The sequence below is a fragment of the Cyclopterus lumpus genome, chromosome 22, assembly GCF_009769545.1.
Source record: "Cyclopterus lumpus isolate fCycLum1 chromosome 22, fCycLum1.pri, whole genome shotgun sequence".
NCBI lineage: Eukaryota > Metazoa > Chordata > Actinopteri > Perciformes > Cyclopteridae > Cyclopterus > Cyclopterus lumpus.
This window is the reverse complement of record NC_046987.1, coordinates 14,028,321-14,044,390: the sequence shown is the minus strand read 5'-3', so window position 1 is coordinate 14,044,390 and position 16,070 is coordinate 14,028,321. Positions and strand designations below refer to the sequence as shown.

At 43.4% G+C, this 16,070-nt stretch overlaps 1 protein-coding gene across 1 annotated transcript in view; it reads left to right on the top strand.

Moving 5' to 3' along the window:
* pacrg (PARK2 co-regulated) overlaps positions 1 to 16,070 on the top strand; it is a 117,800-nt gene that overhangs the window by 18,616 nt on the left and 83,114 nt on the right. Inside the window, exon 2 of the mRNA XM_034525229.1 lies at positions 639 to 773. Within this exon, the coding sequence (XP_034381120.1) occupies positions 639 to 773 (135 nt within the window). The remainder of the gene's footprint in view (positions 1 to 638; positions 774 to 16,070) is intronic.

Here is a 16,070-nt window from a genome sequence, read left to right as displayed (position 1 = left end):
TCAGTGGGTCTTCAGTGAAAGGTTTGAGTCACTTCCTTGATGGAGTGTTTCTTTGCAGGTATTTCCAGCTAATTGGTCCTTTTCGAGGCTCCTAAATTATGTGTCATGTTTTAACACACCATCTTTGTGGTGTCCTGTAAAATGTATGTTGTTAATCCTTTATTTTTTTCTAATTTTAAAATCGTCACTCCCCTTTGCTACCACCACCAATGGTCCCCAAAACAATAGCAGACACTGTGGTTGATGTGATAGGATTCTCATTGGCTGTCAGTGGCGCAGTAATAGCACATGTCCGATATGGAAGGGGAGAAAAGATGATCCTAACAATGCCTCTTGCAGTGCCTCTGGCTACGCACAAGCACGCGAGCGCACACACACACGCACAGGCGCACGCGTGCACAGGCGCCCACTATCTTTGTTTTGCCTTCCTTAGAGGAGCAGAGGAGCAGGCACATGTGTCTCCCTGAATTACTTTTAAGAAGAGGCAGTGGGAGTGATTCTTTTCTTGTAGGAGAAAACACAGTCAATTCTGATTTCATAAAACAACACTCTCACTTGCTGTGTGTGTCTCATTCTGTTTATTTTACAGTTTTGCTCCCCGCCTCTTCATTCCCATTTTCTGCTTTGTGCCTGACCAGGTGGTCGGTCCCCCGGCTGCAGGGTCTTTCCGTGAGCGTCCTTCCAAACCAACCACCTTTCGCAAGTTCTACGAGCGCAGGGAGTTCCCAATGGCACTGGAGCATGACACCAAAGGCAACCATATTGTGTGGAAGGTAGGAGCGCTGCCCTCTGGTAAGGACTTACTAATGTGTGTGGTCTTCTCACAGCATTAACAAAAAAGCCAAGGTGCTAAACTTTCCTTTAGGAAGCGTTGTCACAGTGGCAATGCATGGTAGAATCTCAATAACAGAAAAAATACCCTTTGCAGCATATGTAAAGCCATTTAATTAAAAGCGTGCAAAGAACAACAACATAAATCAGGAAAAGAACTATTAATTAATTTATTTACAATTGCACACAACAAGTGTGTTTTCTTGTACACAAGCTACTGTTTGAATCCACCCTTGCTGTCAAGCAGTTTTGGTGAATTTGAAGACTCGATAGCTGCTGTGCAAACACCATTTATCGTCATCATTATCAGCTCAGCTGAAGGTGATGATGACAGTTTTTTTTTACATATTCACAGGGCCAATGCGGGCTGTTATCCTGTAGGAGGCAGTGTAGATTTGCTCACTTGTAGGCTCCACACGTCTCACAGCACCAATCACAGAATCCATCAATCACAAACTCTATAGAAACTCAAGGCAGTCGCAGCAAAACACAGAGACTAATAGTGTATGCAGTTTTGTGTACATTACTGCATGTGTGTTTCAATAAGTCTCCACGCAGCCATCCAACTCCTGACTGGTCAGTGTGTGTGGGATGGATTCATTCTTCTAATCACCATGTGGCGTTATTTCCGCCACCACAATGTGGCCAGCCATTTCATAACTGTACAATCGTCGTACAGCAACGATTCTTAATGACATTCATTCGTAGTAGGCAACGATGAATGAATCAAACAAATTATACCCTTATCCTCCCGCTTTTCCTCCTTCAAAGAGAGAAGGGAAGGTGAGGGCGGGTGAGTGAGCATTCTCGCTAGTTAGCTGTCTGTCTTCAGGTGAAAACACTGTAAAAGCTCTCTTTGTATGAATTATTTATGTAAAATGTTCAAATGAATCTCTGCGTTTGCCGAAAATAATGGATTTCTTTTGTGCTCTGCCCATGAAAAAGCACTCAGCAAATGGGATGTGGTGTATGAAAATGTTGCTGTCATTTCCAATGCCGCTGTTTATTGATTTCCCCCCCCAATGCTTACATACACACATGATATGTGTCATCTTTAAAGTCCGCCAAAAAAAACGAGTTTATGTCTTTTTTTATGAAACTGTGTCGGTTTCAGTTGAGGAGATACATTTTTTCATATATGATTGGTTTTTCTTTCTGATCAGTATTCATCAGACCGCTGTTTGTTTAAAGCAGGTTATGTAGAGGTGGCACCCGCTGTGTGCATCTGTTATGTGTGTTGAAATGTGCGTGTAGTGTAACAGAGAGTGTAACCATGATTGCAGTAAGTGGAGAGGGGCTGTGGCGTGTTTGCACTGAGCTGCCCTCGGGGCAAAGGTTCAAGAAGGCAGCGCCGGATCAATCCCAGTCTGAGAGCTCAGCCCCCTAGCAAATAAAAAGTCAGAGGAAAGTAAGAAAGAGAGAGAGTCTTTCGGGAAGAACAAAATAAATGGTGAGTTGATTTAGTCTGTGGGCTGAGTACTCAAGCAAACACAGTGAGTGCATGTGTGTGTATGTTTGTGTACTGTATTTGTATCGGTTTGACTGTCGGTATTGATGGATCTGTGTATTGAGGTCAGGAGTTCAGCTTCTCCACAAAAGATGCTGTCTGTATATGTTTGACTGCACAGCAGCAACAAGCCAATGTTACCGTGAAATACACTAACAGGCCTGATTGAATGCCAGAGCTGTGTTCTGCTGCACCTCCAGCCACACTGCAGTCCACTTAAGCCATTAGAGGTAAAAAAAATAAAATAAATGCTTTCAACTTTTATTGTGTTACTCTCGGAAAGTTATTGCTTTGGTTTCTAGATGTAGGTTGTCAATGTAGAACCCGGCATGCAGCTGCAGGTTTGATATTCTATATGCTATATATCTACTGTACATTTGCTAGCCAACACGTGCGCAACTTTTTTACGCATTGTGCAGGAACAAAGCGAATTCTGTTCTTGAGTTTCAAAATCCTCTTTATCGCTACTTGTGAAATATAAGTCCAACGCTCACTCGTGGTTTAGCTTCAGTTGCGCCCACTAACTCCTGAAAAATACATCTCGGTCTCTCTGGCTCGCAAAATGCTTTTCGTAAGGGCCACTCAATAAATAAAGCTCCCCGCTATTTCACGCTGGGCAGGCAGCGTAGAATTGGCTTGTGTGAGGAGCCTTGCGAATATCTTGCATATAATTGGCGAGTGTGATGCTGATTCTCAATGGGATTAGCTGATACCAACTTTTCTTTAACAGGGAGTCATTTTATTCATCAAGTACATGATTAATTTGGAAAACAGAAAACATACGTTTGTAATCATTTAAAATGACTTGTGCAGACCTTTCCAAACATACCTGTTTAGATACAGTGTTGGTGGAGGAGTCTCATTATGTTTGTTTTATTTTCAATCTCAATAGGAGTGGAGTTTTATTAGATGAATATTAACCCTGTCTTTAGAGCGGGGCTCCTCCTTTCTCCACAAAACAAGCATGTCATACTTGTTTTTGCCGAGTATGAAATGCTTCACAGCTTAAAAGAACGTGATCAACTCTGTGCTTACAGTATAATCCTGTCAAGGCTGTGTGCTCTATCCTACAAACACAGGCAGAAGAAGAACGTGTTGAAAAGTCAAAAAAGAGTAATGAGTCATGCTACTTTGTGTATTGGTGCGCGTGCTGGCCTGCTGGTCTGTGTGTGGTTGTAGAGTGTGTGTTTGAGTCTATATGTACAGGGGAAATGCAAGTGAACTAAATGGCAAGGGCAAGTTGAAAAAAGGAATGTTGTATCATGTATGGGGAACATGTGGGGCAGATAGATAAGAGAGTGCCGGGCAAGTTACTATCAATGTCTATGTGTGTTTGTGTTAACGTGTGCCTGCACAAGGGTGTGTATGTTTGTGTGTGTATTTGGACCTCGCCATAACGTGGAGGCCAGAGCCTGGAACAGCACCGTAATCTACTGCCATCTTCAGTGCCAAAAAGAAAAGAGAAAGAGAAAAAGAGAGAGAGAGAGAGAGAGCGAGAGAGAGAGAGACTGCACTCCATAGGGACTCAGCAATCAGGAGACATGGCAGCCGCTTGCCTCTCACTTACAATGGATGAGTTGAGGTCTTCCTGTGCTCCCTGTGGGGCTAGGTTGGACTCTCCCATCTCTACCCTCTTGCTGTGCTCTGCAGGCTTGCAGCCAAACATCATGGTACACAGATGCATGCACACACACACACACACACACACACTCACCTCACATGTTTTACACACCTCCTAAACAGCCTTGTTTATTTCATTTCATTGATCGCCTATGCTTTATCTTGTCCCTTGATCTCCTGGTCAGCTCTGTGTTTCCTGTACACTCCAGGTTGTTGTGTTGTCCTCTTTATAATCCTGCCTGTCTGTTTTTGCAGGCTTTTGCCCCCCCACCCCTCTCCTGGCTCATGTACTTTATCTACTCCCCTTTGTCCTTTTACAGGGTCTGTCTGGGGGGCAGAAGGAAAAAGGCATTTTATAAAAATATCCATGCAAACCTGATTTCTTCCCACCGTCCCCCACCACTGCAGCCTCAGTCGGCAGAAGGGACGCAGAGATGGGGGGGACAATCAATTAATCTGATCAAGCGCTTTAGGAAATGGAGAGCGTAAGCGCTCCTAGGGGACGGATATCCATCTCCTTGGGATGATTGAATTACGCACCGAGTGAGAGCTGGAGAGGAGGGAGGGCTGGAGAAATGAGGTGGCTAGGGTGACCGAGGATGAGGGAGCATGTGCTTAAGAAACGCAGTGGGAGTGTGTGCTTGATACGAGAGAGTGAAAGACTGAGAGGCCGAAAATGGAATGGAGCAAGAGCAAGAGCAAAAGAGTGGAGTGAAAGAGAGATGAGGTCATTGCAGAAGCAGCAATGGGGCCTTATTTTTCTCCGTCCCTCCTTTCCCCTCATTTATATTTTATGTGTTATACCTTATAGTGTATAACCCCTTTATTTGACAGCTATATTACATGGCATTGGTACACCGTTTTGCTTTGTCAATTCAATTCACTGCTGATTGCTGCTCTTAACAAATTTGTAATTTATTTAACAATAAATCATATGGTCCAGAGGTACGGAGGACTTTATGACAAAGGCCTATGGCACAACGATAGCTGGGTGGTCTCACATCCTTATTTAATTTGTTTTAGTGTCATAGACCCTGGTGTATGATTGACAAGTATGCATACTGTAGCATTGTGCTAATATTATCTCCTGAAGTTTGATACAGATATAAAAAAGTAACCCATCCAGGAACCGATACTGTAGCCAGCCAGAAGTATAGCACTTTCACAACAGCTGCTTCGTAGGAATGCGTCTGTAAGTGAGCTCCTCCATTGTTTTGTAAGCCGCACAATATGGTGCAACCCATTGCTTAGAAATGGACTAGTCCTTTCGAATGCCACACTCCTGCAGAACATGACCTTTTCTTCTACTTGTGTTGGATGCATACCAAACCTTCTCTTCTACTCTATGCGAATGATTTCTTATCTGCTGTGAGCACTAGAGCTTTGTCGGGGAACCTTTGAATAGACAGAATAAAATGGGGTTAACCATGCATTTCTCCAGCTCCCTGGCTGAAAGCTGGATACTCTAGGGGGATAGCTCTGTGTCATAAGGAAAAAGATGAAACACAATAAGAGGAGAGAATATGAACAAGCTCCCCTGGGCTTTCTCTGAGAGGAGAAAGAAGAGAGAAGGAGGGAGTTTAGATTAGAGAAGTGGAAAACGCACCAGGCATTCTCACAGAAAAAAAGAGAGATGAGAGGAGAGAGGAGGAGTAGAGGAAGGAAAAGGCCGCCAACAAACAACACTGGCTAACCATCAAGGCCTGTATGGGCTGCCTCCCTGGAGGTAGAGAATTGTCGAGTGACTGCTGGGAAGGATCTCGATGAGCCACTGTCATGCTGCTGGTGTGACTGCAGGAATGGAGGGACTGTTGGAGCAGAGGTATCCAGCAGAGAGGGCTTGTATGCGGATTTTGAACTGCTACACCGCCTGCCGCCCTCAGCCATTTTTCATGGCAGACGAACGCCACATGATGCTGATGATGGTTGTTTAGCCTGTGGGTCTTCTGTTCTTGCTGTGGTATGAGACAATAGCAACAAAATTGCTTTTGGTGAAAATGGAGGATCACTGGAAACTATCATTTCTTGAAGATGACTTACATTGTGAATCAATCAATATTTAGTCCTGTGTATGGATCAGAGAAGTGGCACTGCTCCTATAGGCTTGCATCCAAATGAATTCAGTCTTTTTTCATTATCCCCATTTACAGCAATAATGATCTTTATCTGTGAAGCTTTCACACACAATGCCTTAACTGGCAGATCATCTCTTCCCTCTGACAGCTTATGGTGACACTATTAGATGTGGTTGCAAATATGGAAAATGAGCTCCTCTGGGTACTGATCTCCAGAACGCCATGTCGTCTCTCAGAAAGAAACCCTCCTTCTGTCCCACTGTTGCTTCCTCTTCCGGTCGCGGAGCTCACATCATGCCTCTGGACACCCTGTTGATCTCAGCTCTGCTTCTGCCCACCACAGCCTCACACTTCTCCAATCCCAGCTGCAACCCCACACAGCTGGCTCCCCTGTGCAGATGGTGACTAACACAACTGCACACAGTCTCTCGTAGGGTAACACGGGACTGGAACTCCTTGTAGGCACTTGAAAGAGCCGTGGACAGCTGAGTGTAAAGAAGGGAGAACGAAGTGACACATGACATCACAGTGAATAGGGCGGAGGAGATTGTGGAAGGGACAGGGTGGCTACCACATTTGACAGAGACAGAAGACAAGACAGGGAGGGACATGGCTTGTCTGCCAATTCTACAAATCACGTCCCTGAATGCAGCACCAGTGCTGTCCCCTCCCTCCCACAAAATAAGCCAGAGATCTATTGATTGGCACTCTGGTATTTGCTAGCGGGCTGCAGCTCAAAATGGAGCCTTTAATTAACTTAATGGACCGGCTGCAGTGTGTGTGTGAGCCAATGAGGGAGGAATAGAAATAGATAGATAGAGGGAGTGAGAGCCAGCAAAAAAGAATAAGTGGGGTTAACTGCAGACCCCTCCTACTATCAGTCATGATGGGCAGGACAGACTCGAGGATGGAGAGGGAGGTGATTTTGGTGGAGGAATATTTTCATAGGTCTGAATGTGGTTTCTGTGGGAGCCCCGTCAAACCCCTTTATGCCATGCTTCTTAGTCACCAATCACCCTCAAAATTCGTGGTCCCTGTCCAGTCAGATCTCTGTTTCTGCACACGGCTGCCCGCTGTCCCCTCCCCGATGCACCATTCTCATTCCTGTCCACTCATCCATTCTGTCAAAGGTTAATTGGTTTGGAAATGATTCGATTCATTCTGGACGTTAATGCTGTTATCATGCTTTTGTTCGGAAAAAAAGAGAAAGAAAAACTACCCCCCACATGCACTTACGCCTAATTTAAAATATAGGGGAAAAAGAAAAAAAATCCAATTTAATCTTTTTTTTTCCCTTCTAACTGGCTCAGGCTTGTCCCCACAAGTCTTTTCCTTTAAATTATGGTAGAATTTCATTACCTTGAAAGCTTTTCTGCCCCCTCCCTCAGCTCCCCTCCCTGTCTCCAATACTTTGAATGGATCAGGACTAATGTCTTTCTTGTAACCTCAAGGTCGGAATATTTGGATCCATGGAAGTGCTCAAGGGTCCCTGTGATTAATGCACTGTACAAAGTACCTTGGAAAAATGCGGTGGCTGATGGCTGTACAGTGATCAGTTTAGCACCCGCACACACACACACACATCTGCTGGAGGTATTTGTAGATAGAGGTGCCTCCGTCAGTGCCCTTGATGCGGATCATAGGACGCATTCATATTCAAATAGGGTTACCCAGAGGCCTGAGCTCAATTCCCCCAAACAGCCCCATACAGTCCTTCCTTCCCCAAGGAGCTGTATGCCTTTCTCTCGTCAGTATGTTACATCTTTACTTACACAAGCTTTGTTGGACACGACGTTGCTATCACTTCCCTCAGAGCTGCTTCATAGGATGACGGATTTTCATTTGAAAACATCGTTCTCTGTGAAGTTCCTGTGTTGAAAAAGTCAAATTTCACCTCAGTGCTTCAGCAACAACAATTTCAGTTTTCATCTACCTGCTAGTATGCCAAGTCAGAGAAGTAATTTGATTACCTCTAAATGTCGAAGACAGATGGTTCTCCTTGCTCTGGTATCTACATTAAAACAGCCAGTCTGATTACTTCTGTGGTGTTGATGTTTTTTTTAGCTGACACAGCTGTGATGTCTGATAAAGATGTGATTTTCTCTGTTTCCGTGGCCACCTTGCAGAGGTCCTTGCAGTGGCTGATGTGCATGCTCTCCACGCCCTATTCATCAGAGACACAGAGGCCTCTGTATTGAAGTTGTTTGCAGAGCTGCAGATGTTATCTCCACTTTTGTTAATTATTTACATTCGGCTCCACAAATCTGATCAATAGTTAATTGAGCCAGCGTGAGCTGTTTGAGAGAAAAACGATAACTTTGCGGAACTAAGGGACAAAACCTTCCTTGGTGCAAGTTTTATTTCCCCTCAAATACAATGATATTATGCTGGGTTTACGGGTTTAAAGACAAAAGGAGAACGCCTGAAAGAAAACATTGGATGCTTTCATGCTCCATGTTCTGGTCTAGTATAGTCTATTCACCCTTTTAAAGCAGCAATAACTCTAAATGGCTACATTTTAAGGGAGTAGAACTCATGGCTATTTTTTTGATGGAAGTGCCATTTAAAGTGACAGGTGGCTGACTTGAATACACTTCTAATGTGTGTCTCTGGTGGGCTGTTGGGAAAGAGAGGCCTCTGAAGTCCAGGGGCTGTATTTATCAAAGCGTGCGTAGAACACAATCTAGGTGTATGAGCTGCTTGTACATACAAGATAGTTGGTATTAATGAAGCATGCATACATACCTGTAAGCAGTGAAAAATAATAAATCCTACATCTGTTCTACATCTGTTCTACATCTGCTCATGAACAGGCTAATTTACAAATATTTTCCATCGTCATTTACATATTTCCAGCATTTGGAAATGGACTCAAGTGCTCCTTAAAGATGGAGTTAGCGGTGACCACAGTAAATATTGTCCAATGTCAAAATGTTCCTGCCTGTCAAACGTGCTAATACCTAGTCAGAATTCTTTTTTGGGTTTATTACTATCTTAGTCCACATTTGTCTAACTCTAGAGACAATTGTAGCGCTATCTCAGTTGTTACATTTCATTATTTAAATATTACATACGACTAGACAATAAACTATATATAACTATATATTTTTCTAAACATTTAATACAATTAGTCATTTAATTTTACAAATATAATCCTCTGTTGGCTTCAGCAGTAGAAATGCCTACAACTGGTTCCTCAGCTATTCATCGGGGTCTGAGAGAAGCAATAGTTAAATTACTGACACCTGCTACATGCCACAAAGGGTGTTTGACATCTTTCAATTAGCAGATATCGTTTTACAATGTTTCATAGTTTTTTTCCAGTTGACATTGAGAAGTTCCCACCCTTAAGTAATGCACTGAAAGATGCTCTCATGTTCTTCCCTTGGTACTTGCAGTACATAATGGACATACGATTTAGAAGTGCAATGTAAAGTATAGATAATAATAACCAATATTTTTGTTATAGCAGTATTAAAACATTGTACATTATTATAATATTGTATTATTGAATCACAAAAAAAGGGAAATACAGTGCTTTGGCATGTGACTCGATGAAGAATTACCATTTTAATACCGTATCATGTGACAAAAGCTTGGCTTTTTGTTCAGAAACACTCTATGGGGATATATTTTGAACTCAATCTGACCTTTTTGTTTATTATGTTGTCATCCTGGAATATTCCCCAGTAGCATAAATGGAGGACTAACTTGAGAAGAAAAAAACTACCCAGACCATGAAGTTGCCACAGATGCAGAGTACTACAGTGTCATCCATATATATATATATATATATATATATATATACAAAACAGAAGCAATTATTGGTAAATGGACCTGGAGCAGTCCCTGATGGTGATGGCAGAACATTTTCCCCATGTGGTCAACTCAATTTGAAATCATGATCCCAAAACATAACGATTAATCATAAGCGCAGATCGAATACAACTTAATGTCATCAATAGATCCTCCAAATTATTGCTCCCAAATTACTAACAGCATAGAAATGGTCAATGTGCACGGTATGCAGCCGTATGTGCAGTGATGCACTACACAAGAGACGACATATGGGAGAAGAGGCACGGCTGGCCTAAAGGAGGACCTGGGTGGGGTTAGTGTACTAAATTACACCCCGAAAGAAATGAAGTCAATAAAATCACCTGACAATCCTGGATCATCCCATGCCTTGATTGCACTGAATCAACAGAGTGTCAATCAATCAATGAGTTTTGCTCACATGGATGACAATAATGTTGGAATTTGTAGAAAGGGATGCAGTAAATAAAGGTTAGAAATGAGTGCACTGTGGTACAAACAAGTATTGAGGCCTCCACTTTGCTGACAGGGAGAGTGGGGGAGTGATGCAGCTGGCCCTGTTGTATTTGTAGTTTGTATGCGTGTGTGTACATGTGTGCTTGTGTGTCTATCTGAGTGATTGAGTGACAGGAACTGATTGAGGTATGTAGAAGTAGCAGCTCCATATTAGTAATCTGTGCTGCCTCACCTCAGGGGAGGAACCGTATGTGCCTGGATTGAGTTGTTAATGCTGCAGGGCCCATAATGCATTATGAGGAGAAATTCATCACATTGTTTCTGTTCCCATTTACCAGTTTGAGCGGCACGTTTGCCGTTGTTACCTGACAAACGTGTCAATGACTAATCTGCCTGGGTGTTCGACCACCACACCTTGTGTTGGCTTTGGCGTTTCCTTATCTCGCTTCTGTTTCCAGCCTGTCACTGATAAGAGCGAAAGGGAGGGAGGTGTGTGTGTGGAGCTGTGGAAATTAGAGAAAGGGAAAGAAAAAGAGACTGGTGGTTGAAAAACATTATGTAGTGAGTGTTGGAGCGAAAGAGTAGGAGACAAAGAAATAGAAAAAGAATCAGGGCATGATTAAAGAGAGAGGTCTATGTGGCGACACTCTCCTCCCTTTTCTCCGTTTTGTGCGAGGTACTTTGTTGAACTCGCTGCGTTGTCATTGGCTTCTTTCACGGGAGCAGATTAACAGCATCTCAGTTTTGTCCTCATCTTCTTGAGCCAGAGGCATGTACGCAGTTTTGAGAGAAAATACAATACATTGGGAGCACCCATCCATCCTCAAGCATCTTTCGGATAGTCACTTTTGTTTTGATTTGTGTTTGAGTGTGTGTCTGTGTGTGTGTGTGTAAACAATGGGGCATGTACACACACTCACACAGAGCACCAGTCTATATTTCTCACCGTAAAGCAGAAGGCTCAGTAATTTGTGTTCAGATGGATGAGCAATAGAAGAGGCGAGGAGCGCGGTGCCAGCCGTGACTCCGACTTCAATCTGAGTCTGACCTGACCCAGCAGTATTGCTAAATCTGACTTGTTACATGACGGGCGCTCTGGCTCACCTCGCCTCGCCGAGACAACCTCTGGCCGCAATCTGGGTGTCTTTGTCAGCTCAGAGCAGCCGGGCCCCCGAAATCGCTGAGGTGGTGGATTCTTCTCTCCTCCCTCACTTAATCTCTACCCCCCTCCCTTCTTCCTTACCAACATCCACAAATCAGCATTTTTTTCTCTTTCTTTGCTGTCACCCATTCACACTTCCTCGGAGCAGAGGCTTTCTCAACACCAGGGGACTGCAGTCCAGACACGGGAAACCCCTGGATCATTCCCTTATTGGCAATTAGCAGCAGGAGCTGTGTGTCACTCAGTGAGCTGACACAGACGAACTGAAGGAAAAAGAAGAAGAAGAAAATAATGAACGAAAAGTATGACAAGAAAAAGTAAGGGAATGATGAGGAAGAGAGAATAAAACATACAGACACAAGGGGTTTAATAAGTGGTCTTTTAAATGTGCGAGTTAGTGGGTAGCAATTCAGCAGCTCTTTAGTCTCAGGAGGACCTGTCTCAATTACCCTAATGAGTCAGAGTGACTCTGGCTCCCTAAGAAGGTTATGGGAGGCCGGGATCCATGCAAGGCCATACAGGAGAGGCTGGATGATGGGGGGAGCAAGGGCATCAATGTGTGTGTGGGAGACATGCAGGATGTGAGTGCCCTGTGAAGCTAAATGGAGCGTGCCAAGTTCCCAATGATCCAGTGTTAGCTGGCTGATTGACACTCAGTGACCTCACACTGTGCACATCACTTTCTCATCTGGGCTGTCAGGGAGAGGCAGTTAACCCCACTCTGCCCTGAACCTTGGCCTTCGCTAAACCAATACAAATCTTCAATAAAGGCCTAGCATGGAAAATGCACATGTCACAATATGAAGGTCTACCTCTGTTCTTATTCCGCCTCGTAAAGACAGAATTAACGTCTCAGTGTTTTTAGCTACAGGTCAAAGACGATGCGGCTGTTTAAAATGTCATAATTTTTCTGATACGATATAGTTGGCTTCCTGACACAAGGTAATATAACCAGGCTCTGTGTTATATATTAACCCTTCTCTCAACAAATACATACACATGACACAAACTGCACTGTTGTGGCAGCTATCAGCACAGTGCCATCATTGCCATTACCCCTGTGTATCCAGTGTTCCCCTTCACATGACATTCCATTAGCAATTCAACACACAGCTACTCAACACCCTGTGGCCTCTGAGGAATACATGTCAGTGTAGGGCTGTACAATTACTGACTGTTATTTATTCAACCCTTCTTCATATTTCGTACACATTAGGCCGCCATATATGCACCCCATAAACACAGCGTTGTTTTGTCTAATGACTTGTTTTTAAATGAAAGATAATGCATGTTTGTTATTCCTACACTTAGCTTCTAAATTGACTGATTATCTTGGAATGTTGTCCCTAGCCAGCCAGTGTTTATTGGCACAGCAAGGAGCCCACCAGAGACACACATTAGAAGCAAGGAGTCAACCAATTTTGCACTTCTGGTTACCTCGTCTCAAAATCAACGTTTTTTGGAAAGATGCTTGAAATATGGTCTGTTCTGACGACAAGCTGAAGAGATTTAAATGTTTTGCTTTACGACATAAAATACAAATATCCCTCTTGTACATGTTGAAGCTTGTACGTGTCTTTCAAAAGGCTGTTGACTACCTAGTGTCATCAAAGCTAAACACTTTAGCTTAGTGGTGCTGACGGGAGGTCATGTGACCGGGATGTAGTTTGTGTATAACAGTAGCTTTTTGCAACTTGGTTGTTTCAAGGCGACTTGTTGTTGGTGAAGTTTTATCTGTCATCCCTATGGCCAGACTTTGGTTCATGACAAAGTATCATAAGCACAAGATGATAGATATAGCTAGATAGATAGATGGATAGATGCTTTATTAATTACGCAAGGGTTCATTCCTTTGCTACAGCAGCATTTATACATACATACAGGTAAGCAATAAAATATAAAACATGCACAATATATTTTGTATCATTTGATGTTCTGTGGATATATGTATGCATGGGAGGAGAAATCTGGTTGTTGACATTCATTTTTACTGTTCTTATTGTGCAACTGACAAGCCATTTGCACTATCCTTACATCATTATTTTAACAAACCCATACCATGTTATATCATGTAACAGGCTAATTGTTTTGTTTTGCCTTCAGGTTAAACCTTTTAATCTCAACTAGGCTCGAAGATTAGTTAAACTGTTCAATCTTCCTAACTTTACACTTGACAGCTTAGCCTTTGTTTATATCCTCTTATTTTGTGAAAAAGGTGTTATTGTGGGGCCGAAGCCCTCACTGATAGCCATGTCACCTTTCACTTTCAATTGCTGCAAAACAACTGAAATCATTTGTCATTCTTTCTGGGCCACTGAGTGAAATATGACTCATAGGCATCAGAAATGTTGAAATTGAAAAAGCACATTGTCCCACAGTGCCTTTGTCTCAAATCTCCACCCTCTCCTCCTTCCCTCTACACTCTCAGTCATACAGAAGAAATGGCTTCCATTTAGATACTCCTAACGGTCTCTCGTAATGGCTCTATGTGATAGAAGTTATTTATGGCTGGGATTTCTTTAATCTGTCAGTCTGGGGGAGAAACAATCTGCCCATGAAATGTCCATTTCAAAAGGCTGTACCTTGTTACTGACTACCGGAATGCTCCTCCTCTTCTCAAGGAAATAAAGAAAAGTTGTACGCCAAAGACAGGGATGATTTAGCTCATTGCCATTAAGTTGGGGTTTGAATTGCAATACAGCTGGCAGAGCTTGGCTTTAGGTGTGAAAATGTCAGTAGCCAAGAGTGCTGCGTCGCCCTTGTCAGCTCTGACGAAAGACCAACGACCAGCCAGGCTGCAATTTGTCTTCCTGAGTGAGTTTTCTAATAACCGTAATAGCTGTGGCAATAAATTACCACCGGCCTGTCACAGAGAACATACTGCAGCATTTAAATCTAACACATAGCACTCCCCCTGTCTGCTTTCCCCTTATTTAATTTTTTAAAACTTAGTAACTCCCTCATTCCCTTAAGAAGCACTTTAAGCTAATAATGCATAGCCAAACCCCATTGCAGAGCGCAAGTATATCACCTTTGGCTCTCTTCTATCCCAACATTGAATTTGTAGCACTTCCATATATTTATATAATGCAAAGAGGTTCACACTGTATCACCAGTTAGCAGTTTGAATTATACAGATCCTCACTACATTGCCTACCCGATCGCTGGACTCCCAGTTTAGTGAAATTGCAAATTACGGTTGATAGCTGAATCGGAATGAGATGTCATCTTACCCTTGACCCCGTCATCGTGTGCCCTCACTCAAGCTAGTGTTTTTCCATCCCCCTCCCATGGAGTTGACTGCAGTCCCTCAGTGAGATGAGCGTGTTCGGTAATTGGAGCAGCAGGAGGCGATTTGTTCCCACCCTTTCCCTCAGTAGCAGCAGTTTGCCGATGGGCAGCACATACAGCCATGCCATCCTGCCATTTGTCAGACAGGCAATTTCCCGGTCATCTGTTTCCATCCACAACTCAGGATGTGTGTGTGGGGGGGGGATGGTGACTGATGGAGACTTTAATATGGCTCACACTGTAGGAGCTTACTCCTGGTAGCTACAACTCGTACACATTCACCCTTGTGGCAAATACCACAGCAGAGTGCTCTTAGTCTTCAAATGCTCAGTATCTACCAGTGACGCATTTCTCAGTAAGGTGAGGCCCTGTTGATTTTTAGTTTGCAGACTAGTGGTACAGACGGATGAGAGGTACCTCGTCTGGGAGGGCGTGTCGTGCTAAAATGGAAGCTGGCTGAGACAACAGATATGCGCCTTACCAACAGGCGTAGAAATTCCGGTGATTCTTTTCCTTATGCCTTAAACTCTCGTTGCTATAGCACCCGGAGGCAACATGTATGCTTAAGCTTCCACATCTTCCTGTGATCGACCGGAAAAAGGGACAGAGAAAGATGGCGTCCAAGGGTTAGGTAAAATAATTAACTTTGAAACAGGCCCGCTTTATGTATTCAGGACTGTATTCAACAGTGGTTTGAAATAAAGTAATCTGCCTCACTGGCAATCAAGACTGTTCCTAGCGAGCCACCATAAAACAAAGAAACCCCCGCAGTGTGCAGCTGTGCAGCACGATAAGCATGCAAACTCTGCTTCCCAAACTTGGCCGATCACACGCTTCCATCTATCCATTTACCAAAACCAATTATTTTTTCAATCCAAAGGTGCACCTGATACCTCCCTCATCAGACTCATGCAGCAGGGACGGAGGAGTTCTAAAGAAGAGCAATGGGTGGTTTGGGCAGCGCTACTATGAATGTGGGGAAAGACTAGCTGTGTTATTTGTAATCATAAATTGATGTTCTTTGTAGCCATGGGCTGGTGTGATCTGTGGGCTGGGAGAGGCAGGCGTCCTGCGAGGCGAGGCAGCTGTTCGGCCTGTCTTCCCTCCCTGCAGTAACAGCTATCCTTTCAAAGACGCCAAATGTATCTCCTTTGAGCGAGGGAGAATTGAGTCACTGTAGTTGAGCCCACAGATAAGATTGGACAGGTGTTAAGACATCAGTTGATTTTTCACACACATATGTTTTGTTCTCCAATTGTCTGGTTTAAGCAACCGTATGAATTAATACTCAATTACAATGACAGGCATTATG